Source organism: Ictidomys tridecemlineatus, chromosome 12 (genome assembly GCF_052094955.1).
Source record: "Ictidomys tridecemlineatus isolate mIctTri1 chromosome 12, mIctTri1.hap1, whole genome shotgun sequence".
Taxonomy (NCBI): Eukaryota; Metazoa; Chordata; class Mammalia; order Rodentia; family Sciuridae; genus Ictidomys; species Ictidomys tridecemlineatus.
In genome coordinates, this window is record NC_135488.1 from 110,203,373 (window position 1) to 110,231,048 (window position 27,676).

A 27,676-nucleotide genomic window follows, 5' to 3' on the forward strand; every position below is an offset into this window, starting at 1 on the left:
ATGTTATGGTCATTTTGATTATTTCTCGGTTTTGCTTGTTCTTAATACTATTTCTATGAATAATTTTAAGTTTTAAAAATTTGTTCTTTTTAATTAAACATAATAGAATATATTTTGACATATTTAAACAAATCTGAAGTATATCTTATTCTAATAAAGATCCCAGTCTCCTGTTGTACATATGTGGAGATTCACTGTGCTATGCTTACATATGTACATAGGAAAGTTAAGTCAGATTCATTCCTGTCTTTCCTATACATATGTCTTTGGATATATATGTATGTGTTTTTCTTGAATACCATACCTACTTAGCATACAATTGAGTTATAGAATATACCTGAGACTAACTTTAGGAGATTCTGCCAAATCATATTTCACAATTATTGTGTATGTTGCTCTAGCAATATATAGTTATTTGATACTGAGTTTTTTTCCCTTTGCTCCTTTTTAAGCAAATATGATAGCATTTTACTGAAATCCTAATGTGTATTTCCCTAATGAAGATGAAGTTGGGAACTGTATAATAGGATCAAAACATAACATTTCTAGCAGTAAATATAAAATGAAATATATAAATCATATACACTGAAAATTCCAAACACTGAGAACAATAATAGACATAAAAAATGGAGAAATATACCTCATGTTTGTTGATTGGAAGATACAGTAGTGTAAAAATGTCAGTTCTGCCTAAGCTGATCTACTCTTTTCCTGCATTCCTATAAGGATTCTAGTATATGTACATATTAAATTAAGAGCTGCGCAAGTATAAAATTTGTTTAGTGGAAATGTTATTTTCTGATGCTGATCAGAAAATATTTGTGTTGCTCAATAATTTGGTGAATATGTGACTTTCACATTCTATTTCTGTTGCTTAAAACAGTTTCTAACAGTTTATAGGTAATGAATCTTCAAACGAATGAGTGAATAAATGTAAGATAATGTTAAATTTGATAACTAGAACATTTGTATTTACACTAATTCTGTATGTTTCTATGTTAACTTCATTTGAAGTATAACAGTCATTCTAAGGAAGTTAGAAATTTTGCCGAGTTTCTCTTTGGAAATTTATTTAAAACCAGTTATAAGAGAGACAGGACAACTGAACTCATTAGTTAACATTTACATTTCTTAAATATTTATGAATTTTTAATTTACATTTTATGACTATTTTGTTATGGATTTTGACATACTTAGTGTCTGTATTATGCTTGATGTCAGGCTTCTGAGGAAGGAAGACATGACAGTTTTCTGGACTGGTTGGAGCTATGTCCAATTAAATTATACTAACAGAATACTCATGAAGTCTATGTGAGAATTAACAGATTACCTTGTAGAAAAGTTGGCAACAGAGTTGAAAGGCATTTTGAAGTAGGTGGTATCCAAATGTTCAGTAACAAACTCTAAAGTTTTTTTTTTAATCTATTATACTAGATTTTTAGGCAGGGAAATAAGCAGAGAGGACCTATGACCTTGTGGCCTTTAGGTGGAGATTCCAGATTGAAGATGGATGTGAAGATCAGAGAGGTGTGAGCTGGAGGTAGGGAGTGGAGGGTGATTCCCAAGGAGCAGGTGAGGTTAGATTCTGAACCTGTCCCTCAGGAGACTGTATAAAGATACGAAGAATGCTTGGGAAAAGCCTTCTAAAAAAACTAATGCTGAAGGGGCAGGCTCACAGGAAGTAGGATCAAATAATGAGAGCTTTTCAAAATCTTTTTTCTCTTGTTATTCGAATTTTGAGTTATAGTTTAAAGATTAAAAGAAAAAACTCCGATGCTAATGAGACAGTCTTACATATTTCCCTCTTTTTTAAGAGCTAGTTCCACATCTTTTTAGGAAACCTGGTTTGACTACTCCAGGTGGAATGAATTGCTTTTTCTGGAGATTCCCTGGCTTTTCCCATGTGCCTCCCTTGCTGCTGTCCCCATTTCTCGAAATAGCATCCTGTGGTTATTAAAGTCTGTACTTTACATTCCCCTTTAGATCACTCATTCTCTAGCACGAATGTGATCACCACCATACAGCTCAGATGGGAACTCACATATCAGCTGTCTGATTATTGAATGAATGATTAAGATTTTCTATGATTAAAGTCTTAAGATTTCTTAATGGCCGGAGGAATGTGACTCAGTGCTACTAGCACTTGCCTCGCAGAGTGGGAGACTTGGGTTTGATCTCAAGTGCTGCAAAAGAACCAACCAATCAATCAAAATGCAAAACAAAAATCCCACTTCTCTTTCCTTTAAGAGGGGGGAAAAAAATTCCTATTCAAGTGGGGTGTGAGATTCTGACTGCTCTAAAATCTCCTCTTTAACAGGAAAGCATTGCTGTTGCTGCAAGATTGTCCTCACCCTGAGTTCCTTACATAATGTTGAAGTGTCTGAGGTTAATTTCTACTCAGTGACCTGTTCACTAAGAATATGGCCCATTTTCAAAGTAGTATGCTTAAAATGAATTTTAATTGTTACCATGGCTTGGTCTTCATCATCTCCAGAATAGTCTTGTATATATCCTAAATGGTAGCAATGTCACAAAATCTGTTAAAACCGAGGTTGGACCATCTTGAATACAAGACTGTTTTTCCCTTAAAAATCCACCTCTGTTCCAAAGCTGAAGTCATACTGTGTATGTGTGTGTTCAGGAATCTTGTTAATTTGCAAGCCTCCTGTTTAATTTCTGCAACTTCTATTCTTCATTCTTATTTACTGAATGTTTTCTGAAGAAGGCCATTATAAATAATGTTATAATTTATTTTAATTAGAACTCTATTTACGACTAGCCATGTGTGAGGAAACATTAATACCATCTGTCCCAGTGCTGATGGCTTCTAGAAGAACAGCTGGGCTGTGAGGACTTGAGTTCAGCTAGATGATACCTAGGTCCGATTTTATTGAGCTGGTGGAAGCTGGGGCCCTCACTTCATCAAACACTTCACTTGCATACTAAAGCTGAAAGAGTCCTCCATTCTTTGAGGCCAGAGGGTAGAGTTCAAGTACTAATATCAAACTAATGAAAACATTTTATGGATTATTCTGAGAAATTCTTGCCAATGTTATATATTTTGTGTGTATGCTAAAAACTGGTTTTATGTATTATTACATATGAAACGAGAGTAATTATTCATTTTGTGTAATATAAAATGCCAAAGGCAAGTGAAACATATTCTTATTAAAAGAAGCATGTACTTATTAAAATTTTTAGGAGAAGCTGGGCAAGGTAATGTGTGCCTTTTACTCCAAGAACTCAGGAAGTTGATGCAGGAGGATCACTTGAGCCTAGTTGCAGGACAACCTAGAAAACAGTATCAAAAAAATTTTTATAGACTAGATTTTTTACAGAAATTTCCCCTCAATAATGCATACTTTTTCTATAGAAATATTTATTATATGTGTACTGTCAATCTGCTCTTTTTAACACAGCACTTGGAAATAGTAATGATTTTAAGAAAATGCATTATGACATAAAGCCAAAAAGATTAACAAAAAGATACATTATCTAGTTGGTATTTGACAAACACAAAACGGAATCTACCCTTTTCAAACACTGAGATTCAGGGCTGGGGTTGTGGTTTGGTGATAGTGTGCTTGCGTTGTGTGCATGGGATACTGGGTTTGATCCTCAGCACCACATAAAGGAATTGTGCCCATCTACAACTAAAAAAAATTGAGATTCATTATGTAGAAACTTGAAAACAAATTTTAGGTAAACATAAAGTATGATTGCAAACAAATATATATTAACCTAAGATGAACTTTTGAGAATTATAGTGTTCTTTCTACAAGGCAATATTAGTAATCATCTGTAACTTAAACACATAAATGTATTTGTAACTTCATTTTCATTCATTGTTTGTTGAAAACTTAATACCAGAAAAATTGGAAGTCTTTTTATATGTTCTAGTTTAAGTTCATCTTTATAATATAGATAAAAGGGAGCCTAGAACTCAGTACATTAAAAACTCAAGTTCATACAGGTAATTAAGCTTATAGGAGCATCTTGCATCAATGTTTCTGTTTCATCAGAATTATTATCCATTTCTTTTGAGACTGAGGTGGGCTTTGAGTTAGGAAAGTGAAATTCAGAAACATTAAATGACAGCTAATCTGTGACTATGGATGAAAATGTTAGCAAAACCGTTTCCCCTGCTACAGGAGATCTTCACCATTAATTCCCTGCTCTGTACCTCTGGAAGAAAACATAAAATGGTTTTTAATCAAGCGAATTACAAAGGTCTCACTGCTTGGGTATAATTGATTGAACTGGTAAATTACTTCTGGCATGGAAGAAGTGTAAATGACCCAGAAATACCCTTTGGGACCTTTTAACTTTGGCCTTTCTTGAGTGTGGTCACTGGCATGTTTCTTAAGGGGCCTGGAACACTCTGCCTGTGGAATAGTTGCAGAGGGTCCTGGCTCTTGGGAACAGGAAGCTCCTTGCTAATGACAACGGGTTGACCTCCTGTAACTTCTCCATGAGGCTTCTTGTACCTGAACTGTCACCTGTTCAGGTGACTCTGCAGTGTTCTGTAAAGTTGCTCTATGGAATGCTGTCCATACTGTCAATGAAGGACAACTCAAATGGCCCTGCTGCGAGTCATAGTTCCCATCCTGCCTTCAAATCCAGTGTCGCCTGTGGTTGCCCCATGTGTTTGAATGGTCAGTTGAAGACAGACCTCGGAGAGGAGGTGCACAGTGATGAAGATGAAGTTGGAAATGAATTCCTGTCTCCAAATGCTTCTTCATCATAGCTGCTTTCTTTTTGTACTTTATTTTACCTTGGAAACTCACAACTTGTCGATTTGCCATTTACTGTTTCTGCTGCTCGTTTCGTGTCTAAGCAGCCTATGACAGGGGCTGATTTGGCAGCAGCTCTAGCATTGAGGTAAAGCTTCCCAGCTTTTCCTTCTGTCTTCATGAGATCATTCTTAGTGATCACTTGGAATAGTGGTGCTTGTTTGTTGTGTTCTTAACTTTTAACTAATAGAAGAGAGATCTTTCATGTTTTCGGTTTTCATCTTTTGTTTTTCCTGTTATTCCAGGCAGCCTCCTGTCGGTGAGTCTCATTGGAGAACCTTGCTGCAAGACATGTTAACCATGCAGCAGAATGTGTACACGTGTCTGGATCCCGATGCTTGTTATGAGGTAACTACACCTGTAAACTGCTGCCTTTTAATTTTTTACACTGCTGGTGACAAGGAAGATAAGCTGCACTGTGATACTGTTCAAATAGCTGATAATTGACTGGTACTTCCCGTTTAGTAGTTTTATACTCAATATTTTCCTATCTTTGCTTATTGCAACACCAAGTATTTAATGGGGTAATCATAAGCTAGAAACTAAATTGTACATGACTTCTCTTTGTGGTGGTTATTAAAACTGTATTTAATGGCTGAGGGTGTAATTCGGTGGTATAGTGCTTGTGTGAGGCCCTTAATTCAGTCCTCAGCATGCAACAAGACTATAAAACCCCAAAAAACATACTTAATGTACCCTAGAAAACTCTTCCAGATTTGTCTTGTCTTCCTTTATCTTTGCAGAATTGCAGCAATCCTACTTGTTTCCCTATGTCTGTATCTCTTTATTGTTTATCCTGTCAGGGTATTCTTCTAAAACGAAATGTTCATGTGCTCCCTTTCTTAAATGTGTTGCTTAATATCCATATAAATAACCAGATGAAAATGTTAGCAGTGTAGTTGTTGTTTGCATGGCATGGAGAGCCATAGCAGCCTGCATTCTCCTGTCCACTCCCACCTTGGTCACTCTCCACCATGAACTTATATTCCAGGAGCTCTATCAAATCTGACATGAATCCACCTATCCACCACCATGCTGGTCCACGTTTCTGTGACTTTATGTACTTTGCCAGAAATATATTCCTTTTTCATTTACTTGGAATATCCTGATGCATTTTCAGGACTCGGCTCACTAATTATGTCCCCTAGGATACCTTCCTTTGTCTTTTCATATAACTTACCTCTGCTGTAGCTTTTCTTAAAATAGTTTTTGCTTACATATGTGTTCCTTTGATTTGGTCATGAATTTGGTCATGGTCATAGTTAGGATGAATGTGTTGGGATAACACCTTACATACCCCAGTGTTACATTACGTCTGGAATGTAAAAAATGATGCTTTAGAAATGGTTGTCATTTTACTGGTAACATAATCCAGGGGAGCTTATAATTTTTGAAGGTTTGTATAATAACAATAAACTACTGATGATCCAACTAAATCATTTTTAATGAGATTCAGCCTAAAAGAGGTTTCGTATTTGAAGTTTCTTGTTAAATAAGTCATGTACAAAACCATATAGGGCATTCCTATAACATAGCACAATCTATTTTATGGAATGAGAGTTGTAAAAATAGGTCTCTATTTTGTGAAATTGTTGAGTTTTATAATTCAAGTAATTCAAACAAAAAAGCAATAACAGACTGTTGAGAAAAGAATGATTTTATATTTGAAATTCAGGTTTTTAAATGCTTGACTGACTGTAAGGTTGATATTGTTGATTACAGTCTCACAGCACATACAATTGCCAGTAACTTCCCATTGTGTTAAAAACAAAACTTGAAATCATATTTAGGAGAAAATAATCTGTATGCACTTGGAATCTAAAACTGACTTACTATGTCTGAAGTAGTATTTTTATATCACTGTGGTGGTGTTTTGGTACCTTCCTGTTTCGGATTAGGATTCTGATTGAAAAATTGGCCATCTGTATGTTACACTTCAACTACCTCCTTTGTGCAGTAATCTTTCATAACAACCAGATTGATATATTACATTTTAAAATATTGTAGTATCTTTTTATTAGGCTTGACATCTTAATGATATCTATTTGAGTGTCTCTCTGTTGAGAAAACATTTGAAACATTATAAAGATTCTAGAAGACAGTTGTATAGATTTGATAAACTTAGAAGTTTTAAATATTATTTTTGTACCTTTAAACTATGCTGTATTGTCTTACTTTCAGTTATTAGATTTTGCTGTCCTTGGAAAGTAATTTGAATCCTCAGTGGTGTAACTTTGAAAATATTACATAAAGATTTACTTACAGCCTGTAGAACAGAAATCCATACTGTTCATTTAGCAAGATTTTAAGTTTTAGGATTAAATAATTTGAGTTTTTCAGCTTTTGCCTTGAGTCTTTATGGCTTGCTTGAATAAACCAGAGGTATAGAGAAACTGGTCCATGCTTGGAGGAAGCCGTTTTGGTCAGTCAGATGGAAGAAGCGATGAGGACTGTTCATTGATTTGCTTTCTATATAATATCTGTTTTATAGAAGATACTTCTTAGACATTAGTGACTTTTTTCTTACCAGACATCTCAATAGAGGCCTGGTCAAAAATGCTTCTTGTAAAGTGATAATTAAGATCAAGTTTTTATTGTATTCCCTTATTATGAGGAAACTCTCCATGAAATATATATTTTTATCTTTTCTGTTTCTCTCCTATCTTCAGCTGTGGAATTGCTACGGAAGAATATTCTTGGAAGTTCGTGTGCTAATTACAGATCCAATTATTAGTTTCCCTTAAAAGTTAAAAAAACAAAATTTTTTTAGTTATACATGGGCACAATATCTTTATTTTGTTTATTTTTATGTGGTGCTGAGAATTGAACCCAATGCCTCACATGTACCAGGCAAGTGCTCTGCCACTGAGCCACAACCCTAACCCTGTAGATCACATCATTAGTGTAGGCTTTAAAAGGACGACGTTAATAGTTTATATAGTATGTATGTAAGCTCAATTAATTTATTACTTTTGTTAATTGATACTGTTAGTTGCCTCCTAGAATATTTGCATGAACACTTTCTATCAGTGTCTTTTTATGGAAGTATTTTTTTGGGGGGTTGGGGAGTTCCAAGGAGTGAACTCGGGGGTACTCGACCACTGAGCCACATCCCCAGCACTATTTTGTATTTTATTTAGAGACAGGGTCTGAGTTGCTTAGCACCTCGCTTTTTGCTGAGGCTAGCTTTGAAGTCGTGATCCTCTGTCTTGGCCTCCTGAACTGCTGGGATTATAGGCGTGTGCCACTGCGTACAGCTTGAAATATTTTTTAATGTGCAGGTTGAAAAAAAAATCTGTTATGTGGTATATCATAATTTTTAATGACTAGGTTAAATATAACACTTGTAGCTTGTCTGTTTAGTTTGTGAGACTGAATTCAGATGGTTTAACCAATTATAAGTTATGTATATCATATTCAAAGACTTCCTTTTAAAAATTGAAGTGATTATAGTTTAACAGAAGGGCCCTGGTTAAGGGTGGGGGAATATATCTATTAGATGCTCTTTTTAATGAATATGAACTTTGAATACTTCTAATACCTTAAAATTATATGCTTTTGTTTTGGTTCAGTGAAATTATACTTTCATCGTCCTAAAAGATGAATTTTTGTTATTCAAGTGAAATTAGCCAGTTTTGAAGGATATAATTTATTGTTATTTTGTACCTCTACAGTGTTATACAACCATCAGATGTGGTTGAATGTGTTTTTTATTTCATTTGGATTTCAGAGCCTTCATTTTGTTAAAAATGAGTCTGCCTTGTCTATCACTAATTGCTGTGTTTTTTCCTTCCCAGATATTTACAGAAAGCCTTCTGTGCTCCAGTCGCCTTGAGAACATCCACCTAGCTGGTCAAATGATGCACTGCAGTGCTTGGTCAGTAAATCCTGCAGCCAGTGCAGCCCAGAAAGGAAAAATCCAGTATAGGGTCGGTTACGAGAAAAGTGTTGACTTGGTTTTGGCTGCCAGCAGAGAGTACTTCAACTCATCCACCAATCTTAGCGACAGCTGCATGGATCTGGCCAGGTAGAACACCTATTTTTTCATAAGAGGGGCAAGGCACAATGCACAAACTCCACCGTGACTTGATTCTTTATAAAATGTCAAGTACAGTAATTTATTGCTTCAGTATAAAATGAAAACTAATGAGTTTTGAATATCCATTAACTTCATCTTGACCCAGTATCTCCAGCCTGTTTTTTGCTAAGTCATTTGTGCTGATTATCTAAAGTCTATATTTTTCTTTTGTTGGAAGAGATTCATGTGATGGCATATAAATTCAAGTTCTGAAAATTCCTAGGGTTTCTGGTCTATCTCCTTTGCACAGTATTTGATCTGTTTAGAGACAAGAGACCTGATTAGATGATAAAGTTCAAAAGCTCCTTCCAAGTAGAAATATCTAGAATATAATTGAGTTCCTCTCTTGGCCTGTCTCATTTGTTTAATCCTCTTATTTAAATAGAAGAGTCTAAATTTTTAGTTACTTAAAATTGAACTGGTTTTCCCTGAAAGAATTTATTCATGATTTGAAATTAGTTTTTACAGTTAATTTTGATGAAATTAAAAGACTAATAAAGATGAAAAAATATATTACTTTATGATGATAAAAGCTTCAAAAATACTTACTATATCAGTCCTTTTTTCATTATTAAAATGAAATAACCTGAGACTAAGTACTTACAAAGATAAGGTGTTTATTTAGCTCACAGTTTTGGATGCTGAAAGTTTGAACCATAAAGGGCTTATCTCTGGTGGGGGGGGCCCTTACTACATCACCACTTGGCAGATGGCATCACAAAGGCAGGAAGAGGTGGGAGAGGGAGGAACCCATGGGAAGCCAGAGCAAGGGGACTGGGCCAGTCTTAGAACTTCTCACTAGTCCCCAATTCTTAAAGAAATATTACCACCACCATACTAGGGACTAAGCTACCAACATCTGAACCCTTAAGGGACACTGAAACCATGACCAAACCATAACATTGATCTTACTTCTTCAATGCTGCAGGAGCTGAAAAGTGGCATCCTTTCTCCTGCCATCTGACCAATTTCCTGATGTTCTTACCACTAGCTGTTTTCTCTCTTACAGTGTCTAGTCTTATTACTACTACGTACTTCTCATCTAATTCATATCTTGGAAGTCTGAGTCTGTTTTTTCTTTGATCTCCTTTTTTAGACTGTTCTATTTTGCTTAAAGCTAAATTGATTTTCATTCCTTTCTACAAACGCATTTTAAAATTGCTTTTACTTCAATTAGCAGTTTCTGAGGACTTGGCTTTCTCATGTCCTCCATGAGTATTTGTTTCTTTGGTCAAACAAAGGAACTCAAGAAAAGGTAGGCAAGTGCTCTACCACTGAGCCACAACCCCATCACGGCCAGTACATTCTTATCTAGTAGTCATCTTTTGCATCATTGTGACCAAAAGACCAGATAAGAATAATGTGGAGGAGAGGAAGTTTGTTTGGGACCCCAGTTTCAGAGGTCTTAGTCTGCAGGTGGCCTGCTCTGTAGCTCTGGCCCTGGGAAGCAGAAGGGCATGGCAGAGGAAAGCAGGTCAGATCATGCCCCCAGGAAGCAGAGAGCTCTGCTCACCAGGGCCCAAATATGGACCCACTGAATGCACACCACAAGTGACCTCCTTCTCTAGCCACACCCCATCTGCCTTTACTTAACACCCAGTTAATCCATATCCACGGACTAGATGAAGGCTCTCAAACCAAATTTCACCTGTGAACTTTCTTGCGTTGTCTCTCATGAGCTTTTTTTGGAGGCACCTCATATCTAAACTATAACACATACCTTTTTTATGATCACTTCATACTCTTTGTATTTTACTTAAATATAAAACTTGCATAACATCAAATATTTAAAGCTTTTTCACTTTAATAACTAATAAACTTTAGAACATCACATATCCATAAAATATGTACATCAAATATTTGTGCATTAAATTTCATGCTTTTATGATCAGTTAAAATGTTTAGCTACTTAGAAATATTATTTATGAAAACGCCCATTTCTTCTAGAATGCTTACATAATGTTCTATTACAATATTTTTGCTATTATAATTAACATGGCTAAAGAGGTTAAGGACAGGGAGAAAGACGGCAAAGCTCACAATGAATTAAAGACACGATTTGGGTATCATCTTACTTTATATACACACAGATGAAAAATTGTATGTATGTGTAATAAAGATTGTAATGCAAAAAAAGTACACATAAAGATATGAATTGGCATGAACCTACTTTATATACAAAGATATGAAAAATTGTGCTCTATGTGTAATAAGAATTATAATGCATTCAGCTATTGTGTACTTAAAAAATGAAATCAATTAAATAAAATCTCTCCTTATTAAAAATAACACACACCATTTTATATCTTTTTTATCACCTATGTTCTATCTAGAATATTTTTTATATATAAGTACATATAAGTTTATTGCATTCTTTTTTAAATTTGTCTAAATTAGTTATATATGTCAGTAGAATGCATTTTTGACACATCATACATAAAGGGAGTATAACTTTTCATTCTTCTGATTGTACATTATTTAAAATTAAATCGGTTGGGTAATCATATATACACATAGAATAATGTTAGGTTCATTCTCTTTCCTATCCCAAACCGCTTGCCTTCCCTTCACTCCCCTCTAATCCATAATAAGTCTGTTCTTCCCTTGCCCCATCCCCTTATTATGAATTAGCATTCGCATATCAGATCAAACATTCAGACTTTGGTTCCTTGGGGTTGACTTATTTTGCTTAGCATGCTATTGTCCATCTCTATGCATTTGCTGGCAAATGTCGTAATTTCATTCTTTAAGGCTGAGTAATATTCCATTGTGTATATATAACACATTTTCTTTTTCCATGCATTTCTTGAAGGGCATCTATGTTGGTTCCATAATTTGGCTATTGGGAATTGAGCTGCTATAGACATTGATGTGGCTGTGTCAATATAATATGCTGGTTGTAAATCCTTTGGGAATAAACCAAGGAGTGGGATAACTGGATCAAATGGTGGTCGAATTCCAGTTTTTCTGAGGAATCTCATAATCCTTTCCAGAGTGGTTGCACCAATTTGCAGTCCCACTAGCAGTATATGAGGGTACCTTCCCCCCACATCCTTGCCAATAAACGTTGTTTGTATTCTTGATTACCATTCTGAATGGAGTGATGTAATATCTTACAGTAGTTGTGATTTGCATTTCTCTTAATTGCTAGAGATGTTGAACATATTTGCAAATATTTGCTGATTGATTGTATTTCTTCCGTGAAGTCTTTTCAGTTCCTTAGCCCATTTATTGATTGGGGTTTTTTTTGTGTAAGTTTGAGTTATTTTTTGATAGGTATAGAATATTCCATTGTGTGACTTTTATAGGATTTATTAATTCCCAATTTGGTACATTTTAAAAAAAGCAGTCTGTGGAAATTATTTATAATACTACCTCTTGAGAAAGTATGGGCCTATCTGAAGTATAAATTTCCACATCTTAGAATTCCAGGGTTCAGAGGCAATTACATTTGAAGTGTTTATAGAAACTACAAAGAAATCAGACTTTTTATAGTGATTTGGGAGTATAAGTGGGTGTTCAACTGATTTAAATCCTACAGGTTTGCAAGAACAAGCCAGGCCTATTTGTATCACTCAGGTGTATGGCATTCTAGATACTCGCACCTAGGTCTGTGGTTTCAGCAGTTATTGGTCCTTAGAGGCATGACCTCTATCTGATTTGCCAACTCTGCATTCCTCTCTATCTTTAGAGAATATTCTTGTTCATTAAACAAAAATGAATAAATAATACACTTTCTCTGAACTTTGAAAGTCTGTTTAAAATATTCTGTATGCCAGGTGTGATGACATGAGCTTGTAGTTTCAGCTACTTAGGACGCTGAGATGGGAGGGTTGCTTGAGCCTCAGGGTTTAAGACCCACCTGGGCAAAGAAAGTGAGACCCCTACCTCAAAAAAAAATTTAAAAAACAAAACAAACCCCTTAACTTGATAGGCTCAATGTTTTCTTATATTAGCAAATTACTTGTCTTTGTAATTTATGTCAGTATTTGTGTTATCAATTGACTGCTTCTTTGTTTTTTTAAATCAGAAAAAGGTTCTTTGTTCAGTCGATATTTCTGTAGTTGATTTTGGAAAACCACATTGAGACTGAATTATTTTTTCTAAAAGGGAAATTGAAAATTAATTCTGTCTTTAAAAAACAGTCCTTTCTAATGTAATCATTACTTTTGTATTCATCAGTAAAGTAGCACTAAATGGAATTAGGATGCTTTATGCCATGATATTTGCCTTCCTCATGGGCTTACTATAAGAATTATGAAAAATAACAAAGCATCTAGCTGAATAAATATCTGCAATAGCATAGATTCATGATAAATATGTCTGGTCTCATGTTAAATATAGAACGATAATTTGGCAGAACATGCTTCTTTTTAAAAATCTAATTTCTCATAGGTGCTGCTTACAGCTGATAACAGATAAGCCCGCTGCCATTCAAGAGGAACTAGACCTTATCCGGGCCTTTGGATGTCTTGAAGAATTTGGGGTAAAGATTCTGCCTTTGCAAGGTGAGTTTTTTGCTTAGTATTGCATTGTTAGTAACTTGTTTTGTGCCAATTTATTAGTGTCCCTTTTTAGTTTTTGAAACCACAAGTATCTTTGGCTATTTAGTCCATTATCAGTAGATTCTACATATTCTCTTCTTTTTCCAGTGAAATCTCAGTGGAAAACCAAACAAAAAAACATTTTACCATAAATTTATTTTTTAAATTCACATTTGCAGACTTTTAAAAAAATATTAGTAAATGAGCAGTGAGGCTGCCTATAAAAATAAAGTAGAATTTGGGAATTATAGATGAGTATTTCAGATTTACATTAGTTTTTAGTATATAGCTTATTCTGAATCTTGTTTCATTTCATGGATTTGATTATTTCTTTTTATACTTGATGCAGAAAATTGTTTAAGTCAATTCTAAGTTTTGTGTAGAGTTTAGTTAGTGTTTTTTTTTCATGAAGCTGAAGTTCTGGTGCCTAAATGTAAAAGGCCTTAAGGTTCCACCAAGAGCTTCCTCACACAGCCATTTGTCTCTTCTACTTTATGCTATGAGCACAGTGCCCAGCTCACGATGACCTGGACCTTAGCTGACCTAAGCTGATAAGTGGAAGGTAGATTTTCAGTTGCTTCAAACCCTAGATCCCAATGCCTTAAATGAAAAGGGTGTTTGGCTCTTGGGGGTATGCTTGGCTGGATTCCCTGGCGGGCCATGTGTTCTTTTTTTTAAATATTTATTATAATTTGTATATATGACAGCACAATGTAATTCACTTCATATTATACTTATGACATAATTTTTCAAGTCACTGATTCACACAAAGTATTATCACACCATTCATAGATGTACTTAGGGTGGTGATGTCTAACTCATTCCACCATCATTCCTAACCTCTTGCCCCTTCCCTTCCCTTTCCTTTGCCCTGTCTAAAGTTCCTCCATTCCTCCCATGCTCACCCACCTATTGCCATTATCAGTGAGTATCTTCATATCAAAACATTCGTCCTTTGGTTTTTGGGGACTGGCTTACTTCACTTAACATTGTATTCTCCATCTATTTACCTGCAAGTCCCTGTTTCTAATTCTGAAAATGGTTGGAATTGGGACTGGGAGGAGGTGTATAGTGGAGTTCCCTCCATCTGTGTGTTGGTATGTTTACACAATGGATGTCACCTTTGGATAATAAGGCCTTGTAAGTTCCTTGGTGTCTTTGTCTTCCACAGTAGTAGGTTGACTGGACCTCAAGGGATCTGGGTCTCGAACAATCTTATACATTCATATGGGCCTAAATTTCTGCTTCTCAGACAATAGACTTCAAAGAATATTATTGTTACTTTTAGTATCTTTGGAAGAGTATTTGTATATGATTATAAATATCCTGTAGCATCTTAAGTATATGTAAGCTGATTATTAAGTCACTAGAAAATTATATTCAATTGTAGCATTAAATCAGTTTTGAAGCTCAAAATCTTTTAAAATTGTGAAGATTAATCAGTTACTGAAACAGCATTTTCTGTTTATCCTAAAATGTCTTAAATCATTAACTCCTTCCCCCTTAAACATTTAATTTCAGTTTTCAGTTAGGGAAGAGTTTGGAGCACGATGAAACTTTTACTCTGCCTTTATCCCTTGTGAGGTTATACTGTAGCATCGCTCTGTGCACATGCTACTTCAGTAATTAAACAGGATAGAGAAACGTTTTATAGTTCCTCATATGCTATTGAACTTTAAAATGTTGAGCCCTGATTTTCTGTGATAATCCAATAGCAATATTTTGGCTTGTAATATTTATCAGCTTTATTCGCTACCGAGTTTAAATATTTACAACCAAACCCACTAACCTGTAGCTTCTGAAATATTTCAAATCAATGTGAAAATTTAAATTTAAAATTTTGTATTAGAACATTTGTCAGAAAAGCCCATGAATCCATAAGATGGAGACTGTTGGTACTAGCTAAATTATACTTAAAAAAACAGAAAGTGAAATAGTATGTAACAATAGTTTCATATGTTTGAGTCCAAGAAGTATTTGCATGTGTACATGCATGTATGTTCTTTTTCCTGTAATTTGGGTATTTTGATTTTTATATTTGTTTTATTTGAGTGTATTTGTTTTTTACTATTCAAGTGAGTGGTTCTTGGATATTTCAGTTGTTCCCTGAGTTACTTCTGTCAAAAGGGAAGTCAGTGTTTTACTCACAGCATTGTGATTCTGCTTAGCTGGTTCTGCCATTTTTCTTTAACTGTGGGCAAGTATCTTTATGTTTCTTAGTGTCCCCCCCCCCATTATTTACCAGAGATACTGATAAGTACTGCAAGAATTATTTAAAAGGAATAAGTGGGGGCTGGGGTTGTGACTCAATAGTAGAGCGCTCATCTAGCATGGGCGAGGCCCTGGGTTCAATCCTCAGCACCACATAAAAATAAATAACTACAACTAAAAAATTAAAAATAAATAAATAAAAGGAGTAAGTGGATACATTTCTAGGCCTAGGATGTGGTACGGCTGTACAAAACATCAGTTATCATTTTCATTATTTTGCTTTAAGGCATTTTATAAATGAACATAGAATTAGTGTGGTCTTACCTGCCTTCTTATTCTCCCTCCCATCTTTCTATTCATTCAGTTTGCTTTCCTGCCTTTGATTCTTCTCGTACCTCCAGCACTCAATTCCCTTTTCCTTCTTATTCCTTCTATTTTGTAAACATTAATTTATTAATGGCACATTGAAAATAAGAGTCACATCATAGTATCACATGAGTTTAAATCTGGTTCAGCTGCTTTAATAAGGCCTGTGGCAAAAATGTCTGAGCTTCACCTTTCTTGGATGGGTGTAAAAATAGAATATTCCCTAAGTAGTCCTAAAAATTATATTCCAAAACACGGAGGAACCTTCCATTAGTGGATTCCACACTCCATAAGTGTTTCTGTCAATGTTGGTAGTGATATCAGCAACAATTTATATTGAGTGACTTTTATGTTCCAAGTACATTTACATATATCCAGTAAGTCTCAAAGAATACCCTATAAGATAGTGATGATTACTTTTCCAGTTTTCAAATGTTAATCTTTCTGTGCCTTGATTTTTAAGTAACTTGGATAGGGTCCAAGAAATAGAGCTAGAATTCAAATCGAGGTGGTATGGCTCAAGTACCTGCTTTTGCAAACAGACACAATTTTATTGGTGAAGAGATACAAAAGTAAAAGTTGCTTTGGGAAAGGGACAGACTTGTCTTCTTGCTCATCATTGAATCCTGCATGTTTGTACCTTTCTGGCTGATGACAATTCAAATTTGAGCTTTAGCAATGTCACAAGTATGTGTGTTGGTGTTTTCATATCATTCATGAGTGAATAATGATGGACATTTATTGTCCATTCCTCAAAGTGATGACTGCTAGCTAGGTAGCTGGTCAGTAAAATGCTTTTTACATTTGAGTCCTGTGTATTTATGCTTACAGTAGTTTAAAAAAAATATATCTGTGTATGTGTATGTGTAATATATATATCTGTGTATGTGTATGTGTAATATATATATCTGTGTATGTGTATGTGTAATATATGTTTATGTGTGTGTATATATAGCTGTGTGTGTATCTGTGTATATATCCGTGTGTGTGTGTATCTCTGTGTATATATATCTGTGTGTATATATCTGTGGGTGGGTGGGGGTCTGTATATCTGTATGTGTGTATATACCTGTGTGTATATATATGTGTATATCTGTGTATATATATAGATGTGTGTATCTCTGTATGTGTGTGTCTGTCTCTGTGTGTCTGTCTCTGTCTGCCTCTGTGTATCTGTTTATCTGTGTGTATATCTGTGTGTATCTGTATGTATCTGTGTGTCTGTATGTGTGCATGTGTGGTGTGTGGGTGTGTCTGTTTCTGTGTGTGCGTCTGTCTGTGGTGTCTCTCTGTGTGCCTGTGTGTCTCTGTGTGTCTGTGTCTCTGTGTGTATATATCTGTCTCTGTGTCTGTGTCTCTGTATGTCTCTGTCTCTGTGTGGGTGTGGGGGGGTGTCTCGGTGTGGGTGTGGGGGGGGGTGTCTCGGTGTGGGTGTGTGGGGGGGTGTCTCGGTGTGGGTGTGTGGGGGGGTGTCTCGGTGTGGGTGTCGGGGGGGGTGTCTCGGTGTGGGGTGTCGGGGGGGGTGTCTCGGTGTGGGGGTCTGTGTGGGGGGGACTCGGTGTGGGGATCGGTGTGGGGATCGGTGTGGGGGGGCTTGGTGTGGGGGTCTGCGTGGGGGGTCTGTGTGTGTGTGGGGCTCGGTGTGGGGGGGGTCTGTGTGTGTGTGGGGGGGTCTGTGTGTGGTGGGGTGGGGTGTGTGTGGGGTGTGTCTGTGTGTCTCTGTATATGTATCTATCTCTGTGTCTGTATCTCTGTCTGTGTGTATCTCTGTGTATCTCTGTATCTGTGTGTGTCTGTGTGGGGGGTGTGTATGTCTGTGTGGGGGGTGTGTATGTCTGTGTGGGGGGTGTGTATGTCTGTGTGGGGGGTGTGTATGTCTGTGTGGGGGGTGTGTATGTCTGTGTGGGGGGTGTGTATGTCTGTGTGGGGGGTGTGTATGTCTGTGTGTGTGTATCTCTGTGGTGTGTGTATGTGTTGTGTGTGTGTCTCTGTCTCTGGTCTGTGTATATATCTGTATATCTGTGTGTCTGTGTATCTGTCTGTGTTTGTGTGTGTGTGTGTGTCTGTCTGTGTGACTGTATATCTGTGTGACTGTACGTGTGTGTATATCTGTGTATGTCTGTGTCGGTGTGTGTGTCTCTGGTGTGTGTGTCTGTGTGGTCTGTTTGGTGTGTGTGTCTCTGTGGTGTGTGTATATATATCTGTGTATCTGTGTGTTGTGTGTGTATCTGTGTGTATCTCTGTGTGTATGTGTGTATATATATCTATCTGTGTGTATCTCTGTATATGTGTGTGTGTGTGTCTGTGTGTGTCTGTGTGTATCTTTGTGTGGGTATCTGTGTCTCTGTGTACCTGTGTGTTGTCTCTGTGGGTGGGTATCTGTGGGTCTGTGTTGTGTCTCTGGGTGGGTGGGTATCTGTGTGGGTGAGCGGGTGTATCCGTGTATCTGTGTGTTGTGTATCTGTGTTGTGTGTATGTGTGTGTTGTGTATCTGTGTGGGTGTGTAATGTGGGTGTGTGGGTGTGGGTGTCTGTACTTCTGTGTACATGTGTGTGTATACGTGTGTGTGTATCTGTGTGTGTATCTGTGTATCTGTATATCTCTCCGTATATCTGTTTATCTGTGTGTATATATATCTGTGTATATATGTATAGGTATTTTTTGAGATATATTTGTGAGATCCACAGGAAAAGGATATATATGAATATATTCTTTTCAGTATGTTGATTTCATTTTGGAAGTTATTTTACAAATGGAATCAAACACCCCTTCTTGGACAGATGATAATATCTAAGGCTTGTACTTAGTTAACTGAGAAATAGCGTTTGAAATATAATCACATTCGAAGGTCAGTGTTAATTGAAGTATAGTTATTGTCCAGAGATTCATAAAATGGATAAATAATGAAAAATGTAATTTGAGCATGGTAACTGCAGTCTATTAGAATCCTGATCTCCAAATTTATTTCATGTTTGAAATAGTAGTAGAATGCATTGCTTAGGGTAACAAGGAGACAACAAAACTTGACCCTTCATCAAAGGGAAGGTTCAAGGAAATGATTTTTTTTATTGTTTGCAACTGCTGCAATCCGGCTGGGCACAGAAACACAAGTCGCTCGAGCAGAAACAAAGTTTTATTTTTAAAAAGGCCGTCAGTGACCCGTGTGAGTCCCGCTAGCCAGCCGGTCCACACGTGTGTGCGTCTACCAGAACCGGTCCCCACCTCCCCCAGAAATACCCTTCTACTATCCTTCCCCAACCAATGGGAACTCTCTGGGAGTCCCATAACATGAGTCCCATAACAGGCCGAGGTGAACAGCAGGAGTCCAATTTCCATATGAATGTAAATCTTAACATAATCATATCATCTCAATGGCTAGCTGGCAGTCACCTAAAACAAAGGTGCCATGTATCATAATACTTTTGCTGTGGCTCCTAGCATGCAACTTCAGTTTTCCACTTTGCTTTTAATTGCTAGGGAAAGGCTGGTCATAGTATCAAAGTGGCCTACTAAAGTTAAAGCTAGAGCTTCTCTAAGAACACACGAATGTGTCAACAAGTCCATAGATGAAGCCATGAAGCCATATTTTACACATATAGAATGTCAGTGTCTGTAGAGAGTGTTTTGAAAAGCAAATGGAAACAAAAAGTTGTTACTAATCTAGAAAAAAAACCCGTTAAAATAGTAGCGGGTAATTAGGACAAAAAAAAGCATGTTACAGTAAAAATTCAACATGTGCTAACAGGCTTGGTTCTTGCCCTCAGTCCTGCCCACTGTGGCATTTCTGTGGTAGAGGGACAAGGTCAGAAGTGGAATTCCATGATGATCTGTACAGCTTTTGCTCAAAAGTGGCATAGATCACTTCCACTGAGGTTCATTTTCTGAATAAGTCACAGGTCAAGTCTAATGTTAGGAGTTTGGGATACAGAATAATTGCAGTGGATAGTTAGGAATAATAATCTACCAAAGCTATATTCAGATAGACACATAGATACTGACCACTAAGACTGCAAAAGAAGTTAACTGTAATTTACACTTATGTTTTACAACAATGGTCACAACAAGTTTATTACACCAGCATGGCATGTGCGCGCGCACACACACACACACACACAGATATACTCATCTTTTTTCTTGTTTTTTGTTTTGGCAGTACTCGGGAACAAATCCAAGTCTCATACATGGTAGGCAAGCACTCTGTCACTGACTTATATCCCTAGCCTTTACATACATACATACATATGTATTTATACATATTTATATGTGTATATGTATTTATACATATAAATGTACATATTTACATATGTATGTTTTGAGGTGAGTTTTGCTCAAGTGGAGAGGCTGGCTTCAAAGTTGGTAATCTCGTGTCTCAACCTCTTGAGTCTCTGGGATTGTGGGCATGTGCCACAATACCCAGTGAAATACCTATCTTTAAAGAGCTTGAACTTGAAACACATGCCAAAGTATTTATGGATAAAAGAACGTGATGTTGGCAACTTTTTTTCAAATAGTTCAGAAGAATATAATCGTGTTTATATTTGTGTGCATGTGTATATTTGTGTGCGTGTGTGTATATTTGTGTGCGTGTGTGTGTATATTTGTGTGCGTGTGTGTATATTTGTGTGCGTGTGTGTGTATTTATCTTTTTCTGGGTGGACATGGCAGGGGAAGGAAGAAGGGAGTACATGCATGATTTTGTATATGTGTATGTGAACAGAGCAAGTTATTCTAATTGGTTAATCCTGGCATAGTGTAGAGGAGTTCTTTGTACTACACTTGCAATTTTTCTGTAAGTTCAAAATTAAGTTATAATCAAAATATACAAAAATAAAAGGCCCATTTCAAAGAAAAAAACACTTTTTTTTAAATCTAACCAAGCTTTATGTGTCCTCCCACCCACTTAGAAGAACTTTTAAGAAATCGGGATATATAGGGAAAAGCCATGAGTGTAGGAATGGATAACGATTGTATTGTGGACAACATTTATGGAGTTGGGTTGACTTTATTCATTTCCCATCACTTTTTTGGTGAGTTTCACCAAAGCACTTAACCTTTTGGTACCTCATTTTTTTCCATTGAGAAAAATAATGGTAATGACTATATGGTTCTGCTAGGTAGGGCTAATATGCACAAAGCACCTACAGCAGTGCCAAGGGCATAGTTCTTACCTATTTCTTTTAGATAGTGTTACATTCGTTGTAGCTATTGGGGGTTGACCTCCTAGGCAGTGTGGGGCTCCTTAAAGGTTGACATCTGTACTCTAAATAAGCATTGTATATTTCTAGAGCACACTTTGTTCTCTTTAACACCAAAGTTTTTTTTTCTTTGTGTTCATTTCTTTATGGTATGAATTGGTTGGATCAGATGTGTTTCATTTTCCTAATACCTATATTAAGTGAGAGGATTTGGCTTAACCTTAGAATAGTATGTCCATTGAGGACTCCTGCCTTCTATACCAATGTGATGTGAACTTAGAAAATGGATATTTGGAATCTGGAATGGGTTTTGGAGAATTAGGTCAAGATGAAGGGACTGGTATGATAGGAAGGATGTGAAGTCTTCAGAGACAAATACTGCCTATTTAAAAGTTCTACGTCCTGACATGATTCTTGAAAAGATGACATGATTTTCAGTCTTCAGAATGACAGGTCAGGGCCATGTTTTAGAAGTTTGGCTATAAGGAAAATATCCATGTTGTACATCAGTCATTTGGAACAATAATAATGTTTTATTAATACTTATTTTACTTAGTTTTTGCTGATCTGCAGACTAGCAATGTTCATTTTGTTTGACTGCCTTTTATTAGGAATGTGATGACACCCTTTTGTGATGTCCCTAGTTGCAAGTCTTTAATATGTATTTCTCTTGTAGTGCGATTGTGCTCAGATAGGATCAGCCTCATCAAGGAGTGTATTTCCCAGTCTCCCATGTGCTACAAACAATCTGCCAAGGTTCTAGGCCTTGCTGAGTTGCTGAGGGTTGCAGGTAAGTCTTTTGAATGCTAAATTCTAGAATAGGTTTCTGTGTCACACTTGACATCATCTTGGGTAAGCATCAGGATACATTCTTTTAGGTGTGAGTTTATCCTTTGAGTAAGGATTAGCGTTTTCTAGAAAGATTGGCATACTATAGAGATGTGTATCTGCACTGAACTGCTAAAACCATCATCTGTCCTTTAAATGAAGAAAGGCTTATTCATGGTGCCACCGAGTGAGAGCTAGGACAGAAGTCAGTATTACCATTTATAACCAGAACACATAAACATAGAGCCAGCCAGCCTCATTAGTTCACTTCAGTGTCCAACCATAGTTTTATATTACTGTATCTGAAAAATTGGTCAGAAACTTGGATTTACTATTTGTTAGTGTTCACAGTCTGGCCATGAAAATCTTATTCCTGGATTTTTCATTTTTCAGTGTATTCTGAATAAATACAAACATTTTAAGAGTGTTACATAGAGAATAGTTTTTTATTAAGTGTGATGTATTTATTACAGGAAAACTTAGATATTGTTCCACTTTCAGGATTATGTGTTAGTGTTACTAAAACACCATCGTGTTGCTTTACTATTAATAATCTTATGACTTACTGCTACACCATTTCTTTTTCTAAAATAATCTTTTTAGACCAGTTTGGGTCTTACATTCTTTAAAAAAAAAAAAAAAATCGGAAGCAAAGAAGTTTTCATGTATTTTATCTTATTTAATCTTATAAGTTTTCATAAATGATATCTTTTCCCCTTTTTCAAAGGAAATTAAGGATCACAGAAGTTAAATATCTTACTGTGCAAGGTTAAACAGCAGACTGTATATTTGGAGGAAAGTCATTTTGATTGTGTTTCATGTTTCCTTAAGTAGAGTGGTCATCTTACTAGAGTCTTTTAAAACTTTTTTGTAGTTTTGACTGTTACATATTTCTACAGGAACAGTTGTTAGCCATTTTATTCCATAAATGGTTTGAATTTGTATTATTTTCTAATCATGCAATTTAAAACTCATGAATTGTTTATTTCTGGAATTTTTCATTTAATATTTTTAGGCTTTCTTTGACTTTAGGTAATAAAAATGTGGAAAGCAATATTGCAAATAAGGAAGGGTTATGTTAAATAACTGAGAGCAGCTGATAGTCAAAGGGAGGGACATTAAGCTTCATATTTGGAAGGGAGCATAAAAGTATTTCAGATAGCTGGTACCTCATCATGCCACCATTAGTTTTCTTTCTTCAGACTAACTATCCAAGTTATTTAATAGATTTCTAGTTTGAACACATTCCAGGTTGTTCTTACTAAGAATTTCCTTGTCTAAAAAATATTTTTTTAAACATTCTTTCCTGGCCCATTTAGTTTCTCATATCAAAACCAGCTAACAACTTTGGACATCAAAATTATTGTTGGACCCATCTTCATATAAGTTTATTAACAACAATAAATTCTCATTTTATGAGTTATGAATCTCATTTTGGAAGTAAAGAAAGGCAAATAGAGAAGATAAATAATTTATTGAGGATTTTTACAGTTCAGTTTTACTTTAAACCTTTGCCCTTAATTTTTTTCCCTTTGTTACATTTTTTAATAGTACTCACTATACCCTTTTGTACCTCATTTCATTCACTTAATTTTTGCAGTTGTCTGGCTGTTCTTACAGAAATTATCAATTGCTATCACGTTTCTTGATTTGAGATCAGACAGTAATGCAAGAAAGAGGAAAGTGTTCAAGAGAGGTGGTTATAAATAAGAGAATAAGTAGCTCAGATCCCTGGCCTGTTAGTCATGGTTTAACCAGAGAAGCAGAACATGTAGGACTTTATTATGAGGAATTGACTTTTTGTACTATGAGGATTGGCTAATCAAGTAGGAAATATGCAGTGCATCACTCAGGAAGAGATCAGGAGCAGGATGGAACTGTATGGGCATAGGCTGAAATTGTTACCCACTGGTGTTTCTCTTCCTGGGGAAACTCTGCATCTAAAAGGCCTTTTCACTGAATCTGTCACCTATCAAGATCATGAGGGCTATAGACTTTTCACTTAAAGTCGGCTGATGATGGACTTTAATTATCTTAGAAGCACCTCACCACGCTGAGGTTAGTGTTCATAGGCTGGCCATGAAAATCTTACTCCTGGATTTTTCACTTTTGCTTCAGTGTATTCTGAATAAATACAAACATTTCAAGAGTGTTACATAGAGAATAGTTTTACTATTATTATTATTAAGTATGATGTATTTATTACAGGAAAACTTAGATATTGATCCATTTCCAGGAATATGTGTTAGTAAAGCAACACAACATTGTTTTAGTAACACTATTAATAATACTACTGAATGCTACACCATTTTTTTTTAATAATCTTTTTAGAGCAGGTTTGGGTCTTATAATCTTTAAAAAAAAAATCACTGAAGCACAAAGATTAGGACACATTCTAAAGGCATCTGTTCTCAAAGAGCTAAATTCTGTAAAGGATGTTAATTACTAGAGTAATCACAATAAATTTGCTTTAAGAGTGAAAAGTAGAGTGTGGTTTGAAATGAGTCTTGTATTTTATAAGATCAAAATTATTGAGATTCCGAAAACCACACCCCGAAGTGTGATGCCTTGGTACTGTGATTGGGGAACAGTAGGAAGCAGGGTACAGACAGGTTTTCTCAGGTCCTCTTATCAGATTAAAGGTGGATCTAGGAATAATGTATCCCAGAAAAAGAGATGAAAGGTCAGCAATCTTCCAAAGAGGCTAGGCTACTGGAGGGCTCCTGGCTGAGAGATTTCATTTGCATAATAACAGACTTCCTTCACCATGGATTTTTCTCCTCTCAGTTTACTGTGGATTTCTTCCTGTCATTCTTAGAATCTGTCTCCACCTCTACCAAGGAACTCCAAGCCCCTTTTTCTTCTAGTAGTTGAGGATGCTATAAAAAGTTTCATCATCTGGTCCTTTGAGTCTCATACTTGTGAGTCTTCTTATTACGTACACATGTAATGAATGATTTTTCTCCTGTTAATTTATCGTCAGTTTCTGACACTCAAATTATTGAACCTTCAGAGTAAAGGAAGTCTAAAATATCCTTCGAGAAAGAGTTAGGGTAGGAAGTGAAATCCAATTTGGCTTCTAAGAATGGTCTTGGGAAAATAATTTGATCTTTATATTAACATGAGCTGAATTTTCATCTGTGTTCTTAGACTCTGAAAACTCACTATGGTAAGTAAAAGATTAGTACTATTTGTGAAACTAATATATTAGCTCTGCCTTAGTGTCAAAAAAGTATACATACATGCAGAAGGTATATAGTTATGAGTAATTCCCAGAATGATTATTTCTAGAATAATTAAAAGTAAAGGTTTATGTTCAAATTTAAATGGGTTAAGCATTCAGAGGGAAAACATGGAAGGTTCTTTTGAAGGTTTTGATACTAGTAGGAGTGGAAGTCTCTATAGCTGAATTCTTAAACTCTCTTGGAGGGATTTTAACTGCAATTAAGAGTGTAGGGAGTCTCTGCTTTAGTCAAATAACGTAAACTCAGATAAGATTACTTTCTGCCTCTTTTCTAGCTCAACTTTTTCCCCCCCTCTAAAATAACTTCTATGGCAAAGCTGATTCCTTCACTTCCTAATTCTTAGAGACTTATGTGAACCATCCTAAAATCTCGATGGATTTATTTTTGAAATAATTTGAGTACATTAGTATGTGTTGAAGACAAAAAGTATGCCATCCTAAAATGTCTGTAGACTGCCAGAGTATGCCACCTCAGAATATTCCTTTCTGGTGAAGGATTACTTCATTCTAACTATTTTGGGAACATAATTATGTTGTGAGACATAAGAGAAGCTCTGAAAACAGATGTTACTCTTGTAAAAGAGAGCCTCCTCTACATGGGAAATCTCCATTTGCAAGGTGTCTCCCTCTGTACTAGGGAGAGATGGAGGACCCTGAATAGAGATTCTTCTATGCAGAGAAGGCACCAACTTTCCTTCTTTGCCCTGTGTTTCCTGGGCATCTCCCCATTACTGGCTTTGCCACATCCTACTTTGTTTCAGTGGACTATAGTATCTCAGAGCCACTTGTTTGATATTTATTCACTTCTCTTGGGTATACATATTATTAAACTTGTGTGGGTTTTTCTTTTGGTAAGAAAAGTCCCTTCCAGCCAAGAATTATGAAAGAGAAAATAATTTTTCATTTCCTAGATGTACAAGTAGTTTTACTAGCCTGTGGAAAACAGTCTTATCCTATACTAAATTTCCAAATGTAAAATAATTTATAATGTTTAAAGTAAAAAAATATTTCATTCGTTATTTTTATTAGTATTTTTTCATTGTTACCTTTTATGAGGAAAAAAGGCCAAAAATTTTTTTAAATGTAGTTAGTGTATTGGGTGTCAGGAATTCTTTTTACACAAGTAAAGTAATAGAAGACTTTTTTTTATAGTGTTTCACAAATTTGTCATCCTTGGTCTGTATTACTGCAATTTTAATGTATGTGCTGCTGATGCAAGCATAGGATTTACTTTAAAATAATATAAAATATATTTTTCACTTCCATCCTTGAAATACATACATCTCTATTTTTGAAATCAGTGTGTTAAACAGTTTTTGATGCTTGTTAAGATGGAAAGGAAGACTATTTTATCTATAATGACTGGTATCGGGGACTTTTGCAGTCAACTTTTGCCTGGAGGGGGATAGATTGGGCTTGTTAAAACATCAACTTTAGGCATAGTAGATTTGAATGAGTTTATCTCAGCAGACAATAAGTCATCAATGAGACAGTACTAAACCTGGAATGGTTCAAGGCTTCAGCAAAAGAACATCAGAGCAAAAGTTTTGTGAAGTGTTTGAAGAAGCAAGACAAAAAAAAAAAGTGATTGGCTAAAGTGGAAAGCCCTAGTTAGAGGCTAATTGGCAGCTTCTGATGGATTAAAGCCTTAGTGAGTACTTGATGGATTCTGATTTGATAATTTGTTTTCTTTTTAAGCACTTTGTACACAGATGTTTATTTCTTAACATTTTCTTTAAATCGAGGAATATATTCTAAATCTTCTTAAAGATGAATTCAAAGTGAAGTCTTTCCATGATAGTTTTTGTAATCACTATGCCCTTGGTTACTACTGGAGTTTACTGTTCAATGTAAAAAAAAAAAAATGAAGTTAGGTTATTAATAAACCATCCTACTAGAGTTCTAGCTCTTCTATCAGTTCTATACTGATCTGCATTTTTTAAAAGTTCATATCACCAAATCAAAGCAGCTTTTAGGTATAAAATAGCTGTACATTTAACCTCAATAAAGTGTTATAATGAAATCTGTAACGAATGCTGGTATTGTTGTCATTGTAGATTGTTGGGTAATGTGTTTTGGGAGTACCCCATGAACTTATGAGGTTGGAGTTAAAAAAAAAAAAAAAAAATTTTAGAACTGACTTTTTGGGCTGAAACAATTCTAATACCATAACATTCTACGTGATCCAGTGCAACTCTCAGACCTTCTGGTACTCCAGTAACTGCCTGAGTTTCGGTGGAGATGTCTCAAACATGTTGGGCTATACATAGTTCAATAAACAATACAGTGAATATTCATAACCATATTCTTAAACTGTATGTGATGTGTTGTTCCACCATTGCCACCAAATTCTGACCTCAAAAGAGTGGAAAATACCCAGGAAGGCATCTATTTTTGTGTTCAGTGTTGGGAAGCCC

The 27,676-nt window shown here is 35.8% G+C and overlaps 1 protein-coding gene across 3 annotated transcripts in view; it reads left to right on the forward strand.

Annotated features, from left to right (window-relative positions):
* Nucleotides 1–27,676, forward strand: part of Nbas (NBAS subunit of NRZ tethering complex) — a 298,757-nt gene that overhangs the window by 130,943 nt on the left and 140,138 nt on the right. For all 3 annotated transcript variants that reach the window (XM_078029643.1, XM_078029644.1, XM_078029645.1), the window contains 4 exons: nucleotides 5,039–5,141; nucleotides 8,591–8,820; nucleotides 13,267–13,379; nucleotides 21,864–21,977. In XM_078029643.1, coding sequence (XP_077885769.1) covers nucleotides 5,039–5,141; nucleotides 8,591–8,820; nucleotides 13,267–13,379; nucleotides 21,864–21,977 — 560 coding nt within the window. The remainder of the gene's footprint in view (nucleotides 1–5,038; nucleotides 5,142–8,590; nucleotides 8,821–13,266; nucleotides 13,380–21,863; nucleotides 21,978–27,676) is intronic.